The sequence below is a fragment of the Canis lupus genome, chromosome 24 (assembly GCF_003254725.2).
Source record: "Canis lupus dingo isolate Sandy chromosome 24, ASM325472v2, whole genome shotgun sequence".
Lineage (NCBI taxonomy): Eukaryota > Metazoa > Chordata > Mammalia > Carnivora > Canidae > Canis > Canis lupus.
The window spans coordinates 37,331,190-37,339,090 of NC_064266.1; the positions used below are offsets into that span (position 1 = coordinate 37,331,190).

Sequence of the window (7,901 nt, forward strand, 5' to 3'; positions counted from 1 at the left end):
ATTAATGTTGAATCTGAGCGTTTATTCGTGAGGTTCATGTCTACTTATCACTTTCCCCCCCAAACTCCGTGGCCACGCTTTAGTTTATTCCAGTCGCTAGGAGACGGCAAGCCGGAACCGGAAGTGCCTTTCAGGACGACTTCCAGGAGTGGCGCCATGGCTTCCAGGGAGGAGGTGCTCGCTCTGCAGGCAGAAGTTGCCCGGCGTGAGGAGGAGCTGAGTTCCTTGAAGCAGAGACTGGCGGCGGCTCTTTTGGCGGAGCAGGCGCCCGAGCGGCGGGTTCCGGTGTCACCCCTGCCGCCGAAGGCCGCTCTGTCTCGGGAGGAGATTTTGCGTTATAGCCGGCAGCTGGTGCTCCCGGAGCTGGGAGTGCACGGACAGCTGCGCCTGGCCGCCGCCTCGGTGCTCGTCGTGGGCTGCGGCGGGCTCGGCTGCCCGCTGGCGCAGTACCTGGCCGCGGCCGGCGTAGGCCGCCTTGGCCTTGTGGACTACGACGTAGTAGAAATGAGCAACTTGGCCCGGCAGGTGCTGCACGGCGAGGCGCTGGCCGGTCAGGCTAAGGCCTTTTCGGCCGCTGCCTCGCTGCGCCGCCTCAATTCCGCGGTAGAGTGCGTGCCCTATGCTCAAGCGCTGACGCCGGCCACGGCGCTAGACCTCGTCCGCCGCTATGACGTGGTGGCCGACTGTTCTGACAACGTGCCCACTCGCTATCTGGTCAATGACGCATGTGTGCTCGCCGGCCGGCCTCTCGTGTCCGCTAGCGCCCTGCGCTTCGAGGGCCAAATCACAGTGTACCACTACGACGGCGGGCCTTGCTATCGCTGCGTGTTCCCCCAGCCACCCCCAGCGGAGACTGTGACCAACTGCGCGGATGGCGGGGTGCTCGGTGTCGTAACTGGGGTCCTGGGCTGCCTGCAGGCGCTGGAAGTTTTGAAGGTCGCAGCAGGTCTGGGTCCGTCTTACAGTCGCAGCCTGTTAATCTTTGATGCCCTCAGGGGCCAATTTCGCTGTATTCAGCTTCGGAGCCGCAGGCTTGACTGTGCAGCTTGCGGCGAGCGGCCCACTGTGACTGCCCTGCAGGACTACGAAGCCTTCTGCGGCTCCTCGGCCACCGATAAGTGCCGCTCCCTGCAGTTGCTGAGCCCAGAGGAGCGAGTTTCGGTCGCCGACTATAAGCGACTTCTGGACTCCGGCTCACCCCACCTGCTGCTGGACGTCAGACCTCAAGTGGAGGTGGACATCTGTCGTTTGCCTCATGCCCTGCACATTCCTTTGAAACACTTGGAGCGGAGGAACGCGGAGAGCCTGAAACTCTTAGGAGAAGCAATCCGGGAAGGGAAGCAGGGCGCACAGGCAGGGGCAGCTTTCCCAGTTTATGTGATTTGCAAACTGGGCAATGACTCCCAGAAGGCCGTGAAGATCCTGCAGTCTTTGACAGCAGTCCAGGAGTTAGAATCTTTAACAGTTCAGGATGTTGTGGGGGGCCTCATGGCCTGGGCTGCCAAAATCGATGGAACATTTCCTCAGTACTGAAGTGGATGGTAGAGCCTGACCTGAGCAAGATGTGGATTGATTGCCCTGTGTTACCCAAAAGATACATTTCTTCGTTTTTTTTTTTTTTTTCCAGGAATGCGTGGAAGAGAGACTGGGATTGTCCAATAACTGAATACATGGGCTCCTTTTTATAAGGGGCTTTTTTGTTGTAATGTATTGGATGTTGTAGTTATTAATGGGTTTTAATACAGTTTCTGAGAAGTGGCTTGTGTTTTCAGCATTTGGAAGCTGTTTTGAACATGTGAATTTTATTTTTTATTTTTTTGTTTTTGTGAACATGTGAATTTTAATGTTAAGTGACAGGATTTTGTGTTTTGACAGATCATTTCTCTGTTCTGCTTTTTTTTCTCCACCTCCCCCAACAAAAAATACTTTTTTTAAAATAATATTTTGTTTATTTATCCATGAGAGAGAGGCAGAAGCAGGATTCCCATGGAGCAGGGAGCCTGATGTGGGACTCGATCCCAGGACCCCGGGATCACAACCTGAGTCAAAGGCAGACACTTAACCGATTAAGCCACCCAGGTGCCCCTCAAAAAATATGTTAAATCGTCTATTTTAATGCTTGGCAAGTTGTAGTAAACTTAGTCTTCCTGAATTGATCACAGATGATATACTTAAGGACAGTTTATTTACTAAGACACTGGGTCTTCTCTCTACTTCAAATGATAGCATATTTTCTAAAGAAATGTCTAAAAATGTAAATTAGTTTAATTATATGGGAAAGAGTCATTCTATTGAATACTTCAAATTAATATCAAAGATATTTCTAGTAAGCTTAAGGAAACCACCTTAGCATTCTGTCAGTTTCTCATAAATTGCTGGCTTAAAAAATATTTTTTTTCTTGCAGTGATTGTACTCTGTCTTACTGTGGTTTGGCTTGCTTTGGAATCTTCAAGCCTGAGCCCCAACCTCCTGCCCTCCCTTGTCCTTTCTTCCTTATCCAGTTTGTTCTTTTACTTTCTTACTGGCCAAGGATGCCAAATACGGTATTGAATTAAAGTGGAATAGTGAGCATTTTTATCTCCATGATCTCAGGTGAAAAACTTTGACTATTTGACCAATATTACTTGTTACTTTACTGTAGCTATCCTTTATCAGATTAAAGAAGTTTCCTTCTTTTTATAGTTTGGTAAGTTTTTGTTGAATTCATCAAGTCCTTTTTCTGCGTTATTTTGTCCTGTTTTTTTCACTTGGGTTAATGCAGTGATTAACATCAATAAATATTGATTCTATTTATGGTGGCAAAACACACAGCTTTCACCTTCTCATTAACTTCCAAGTGTACAATACATACTGTCAACCACATGCACATGCTGTGTAACACATCCCAGAACCCCATATCTTGCATGGCTGAAATGTTACACCACCAAACAGCTCCCCATCTCTCCCCTTCAGTTTGCCTTTTCTATTTTGATTTAATCTATTTTATACCAGTATTTCATAATAGCACAAGATATAGGTGTTTTTATGTTTATTTACTAAACAACATTTTCTTAAAATGATAGTCTGCCTAACTTCTATATACAAAATTAAAAGGAAAGATTTGGGGGGAATCCCTGGATGGCTCAGCAGTTGAACGCTTGCCTTCGGCCTGAGGCATGATCCTGGAGTCCTGGGATCGAGTCCCACGTCGGGCTCCCTGCATGGAACCTGCTCCTCCCTCTGTGTCTCTGCCTCTCTCTCTGTGTCTCTCATGAATAAATAAAATCTTAAAAAAAAAAAAAGATTTGGTCAGTATCTGTGGTAAGTTGAAGAATACATGCCTTGTCAAAAGGGTCTCTGCTCTCCAGCTGATTGTCGCATCCAGGTCTATATTCCTGAGAAATGACAGATGTAAATGTGAAATCTTTGTGTTTTGTTTTGTTTTGTTTTTGTTTTAAAGATTTTATCCATTCTTGAGAGACAGAGAGGGACAGATAGAAGTAGAGGGAGAAGCAGGCTCCATGCAGGGCGCCTGACGTGGGATTTGATCCCAGGTCTTCAGGATCACGCCCTGGGCTGAAGGCGGCGCTAAACCACTGAGCCACCTGGGCTGCCCCAATGTGAAATCTTTGTATCTCTGGCTATAATTTTTTTAAGTTTAAAAGCTTGTGGATCAGACAAAGCCCTTGCAGGTCAGATTTACTCATCAGTTTGCAACCTCTGATATAGACTCTTAACATAAAAGGATGGTATTATTTAACCATCAAATTAAAAATTAGGATAATCCTTACTTTTAACTGTGAAACATTGTAACCCATGGTTTTTTGTTTTTTTTTGTTTTTTTTTTTGTTTTGTTTTTTTTTGGTTTTTTGTTTTTTTGTTTTTTGTAACCCATGTTTTGAATGGGTATGCCTCAACCTTTGTTGTAAAGATGGAGCAGGTTTTTTGTGACTTTTTCCCAAGGAGTTGTGGAAATATATAACTGAGACCAGGAGAGCAGAGTAAAGATGGCTGGCCCGTGTCTCAGCTTCTTACTTCCAGGACAAAAGCTGGTTCTGCTAAATACCAAGAAACAAGAAAGTGGACAAACATGGGAACTATTGCTTGTTCTATAGAATGACTTCCTAAACAATTCTGGTAGTTCCTGCAAACTTGGTTCTCTCTCTCTCTCTCTTTTTTTTTTTTTTTTTTTTAAAGATTTAATTTATTTATTCATGAGAGACAGAAAGAGAGGCAGAGGGAGAAGCAGGCTTCATGCAGGGAGCCTGATGAGGGACTTAATCCCACGATTTTAGGATCATGCCCTGGGCAGAAGGCAGATGCTCAACCGCTGAGCCACCTGGGCATCCCAAACTTGGTTCTCTATAGGACAGGTAACAACAGCAGGTGACTCTTGTTGCTTAAGTAGGAAAGGGGCTTATGAAAGTAAGATGAGATGCTTCTGAGAATCTTGGGGACAGCCTTGAAGCTGTAGTTCCAGGAGTGATGCCCCAAACCATGCACAGATCTGACCTGAGAACACTTTGCTATGCTGCCCCATCTAGCTCTAGAGGAAACTGCTAGAATAGCCTCACTGTTCTTCCAGAGAGCCCAGCACTTTGGCCACTGCTCAGGGGACAGGAAGCAGAATCACTTGACATGGATTGCTCTTTTGAGTCAGTCTCCTGAGGTGCGTCTGGTGGGGAGGGCCTAGTCCCATGCCTCCATCCCAGCTGCAAAAATGGCTGGGTATTTGAGTTCTGAGGTCTACAATTGGAACACCATCCGGTGTCTTCTCAAATTAGTGAAGGATTTTTTCAAAAGTTGGGCTGTTGATATGACTAGTGTCTGTTACAGGACCCAGATTTTTTTTTTTTTTTTAATTCTTTGAAGTTTTGTTTTCTCTGGATATCATGGCCATTTTTTTTTTTTTTTTTTTTACATTCAGATGGGATTTTTAACTTGATTCCCCCCCCCCCCCTTTTCATTTAACAAACATCAAGTGTACCAGTTACTATTCTAAACTCTGGGATAAAGATAAACAAGAGACTTCCCATTTTGGAATTTACATGTAAATGGGGGGAACCAAACCAACGAAGTAGCATTAAGAGTCATAAAAGACATGAAACTGGTGTATTGGGGGTGGTGAAGGAGGATCTATTTTGGGTAGATGAATTAGAGGAAAGCTCTTTGCAGAAGGTTTGACATGAAACCCAAAACCTAAATGGTGATAAGGAGCCAGTTAGATTTGGGAGAACATCCCTGACTGGGAGAAAAACCAGTGGAAAGACCCTAAGGCAATTAAACTTGTAATGTTCAAGATACTGAAGAGGCGAGTGGGTTGTGAACAGTTGAGAAAAGTAGAACAAGGCAAGATTTATGGAGGTTGGGAACACATCAAGTAGGATGTAGACTAGAAGCTTGGTTTTTATTCCAAGCAAAATAACAGCTAACATTCACTGGGCACTTACTATATGATTTGGAATTTGAACACAGATGGTCTAGCTGAAGAGCCCGTGTTCAAGGCAATATGCTACACTGACTCTCAGTGAGAACTTTGTACTTGTTTTACATGTTTTCACTTTTGAAAAACAATCCATGCCCTAAGAATCAGAATGGGAAGGGCTTGGATTTCAGATGCAGAAGAAACGTACTCTGACACGCTTGTCTTGCAGACTTCTCTCTAGGGAAGGAAATCCTGAGGGTAATCCCTGGGAGCCCTCTGACACCAGCGTGTCACCTAGGTAATGTCAGTTAATAATGAGCCACTTTAGTCAAGGAAATTGAGAAATAAGGTCTCAACGTGAGTCACAGCTGGTAAATAGAAGGGTTGCCAAGGAGGAGATCAAAAAAGGGGCAGGAAGTCTCTTGAGACTGTTCCCATGAGGGAGGAGCAATTTTTTTTTTTTTTCAAGGTTGTTTTTAGTTAGCTGCTCCTTCCCACAGCAGCAGAGGGGTCCCTCAGAGCCTGAGGTCGGGTATGTAGCCCTGTTTACCCAGGAGAAAATTTCTTTGCTTTTATAAATTGTATCTTCTCAGGATTCCATATGTAACATGAGGTAGTCCTGTCCAGGTAAGAGTAAAATCTCACTTGAAATCATGCACCTGCCTTAAGATTCAGGATCATTCTAGAGTCAGTTTGGAATATTAGGGAAAAAATGGTGCAGGGGTGGGTAAAGTATTGTGCAAATTGTAAAAAAAGGTTCATCCATACCTTCAATGAGGATGTGAGAGAAAAGCTAATTAACCAGACCAGAATTGGGTGATAAATAGGGTACCATATATTATGATGTCCTATGTTGTGATACTGGTTCTGGCTTTTAATCTCCAGCCCAATTATTCAGGATGTTTAAAAAAAAAAAAGCCAAAACAATGAATTTGAATTGTTCAGGTGTTCCATTCCTAACTCTTAATGCCATTTGTTGGGCAGGCTGCTGAAGATAAGGAAAGAGTAAAGTCTTCTGTCTTAAAATTTCCCTTCTTGGTGGCACCTTGGTTTAAAAAAGTGCCAGAGTTTATCTTTGTGTATGGTGAAAGAGAGTGGTCTAGTTTCATTCTTCTGCATGTGGATGTCCAATTTTCCCAGCACCATTTATTGAAGAGACTGTCTTTCTTCCAATGGATAGTCTTTCCTCCTTTATCGAATATTAGTTGCCCATAAAGTTCAGGGTCCATTTCTGGATTCTCTATTCTGTTCCACTGATCTATGTGTCTGTTTTTGTGCCAGTACCACACTGTCTTGATGACCACAGCTTTGTAGTACAACCTGAAATCTGGCATTGTGATGCCCCCAGATATGGTTTTCTTTTTTAAAATTCCCCTGGCTATTCGGGGTCTTTTCTGATTCCACACAAATCTTAAAATAATTTGTTCTAACTCTCTGAAGAAAGTCCATGGTATTTTGATAGGGATTGCATTAAACGTGTATATTGCCCTGGGTAACATTGACATTTTCACAATATTAATTCTGCCAATCCATGAGCATGGAATATTTTTCCATCTCTTTGTGTCTTCCTCAATTTCTTTCAGAAGTGCTCTATAGTTTTGAGGGTATAGATCCTTTACATCTTTGGTTAGGTTTATTCCTAGGTATCTTATGCTTTTGGGTGCAATTGTAAATGGGATTGACTCCTTAATTTCTCTTTCTTCAGTCTCATTGTTAGTGTATAGAAATGCCACTGACTTCTGGGCATTGATTTTGTATCCTGCCACGCTACCGAATTGCTGTATGAGTTCTAGCAATCTTGGGGTGGAGACTTTTGGGTTTTCTATGTAGAGTATCATGTCATCGGCGAAGAGGGAGAGTTTGACTTCTTCTTTGCCAATTTGAATGCCTTTAATGTCTTTTTGTTGTCTGATTGCTGAGGCTAGGACTTCCAGTACTATGTTGAACAGCAGTGGTGAGAGTGGACATCCCTGTCTTGTTCCTGATCTTAGGGGAAAGGCTCCCAGTGCTTCCCCATTGAGAATGATATTTGCTGTGGGCTTTTCATAGATGGCTTTTAAGATGTCGAGGAATGTTCCCTCTATCCCTACACTCTGAAGAGTTTTGATCAGGAATGGATGCTGTATTTTGTCAAATGCTTTCTCTGCATCCAATGAGAGGACACCTGCACCCCGATGTTTATAGCAGCAATGGCCACGATAGCCAAACTGTGGAAGGAGCCTCGGTGTCCAACGAAAGATGAATGGATAAAGAAGATGTGGTCTATGTATACAATGGAATATTACTCAGCTATTAGAAATGACAAATACCCACCATTTGCTTCAACGTGGATGGAACTGGAGGGTATTATGCTGAGTGAAGTAAGTCAGTCGGAGAAGGACAAACATTATATGTTCTCATTCATTTGGGGAATATAAATAATAGTGAAAGGGAATATAAGAGAAGGGAGAAGAAATGTGTGGGAAATATCAGAAAGGGAGACAGAAGGTAAAGACT

General features: G+C 43.8%; 1 protein-coding gene across 1 annotated transcript; it reads left to right on the forward strand.

Moving 5' to 3' along the window:
* Positions 1–106: 106 nt before the first annotated feature.
* Positions 107–2,680, forward strand: MOCS3 (molybdenum cofactor synthesis 3). The gene has a single exon (XM_025470413.3). It carries the CDS (start codon positions 157–159, stop codon positions 1,531–1,533), a length of 1,377 nt encoding a protein of 458 aa, XP_025326198.1. The 5' UTR covers positions 107–156; the 3' UTR covers positions 1,534–2,680.
* Positions 2,681–7,901: the final 5,221 nt, after the last annotated feature.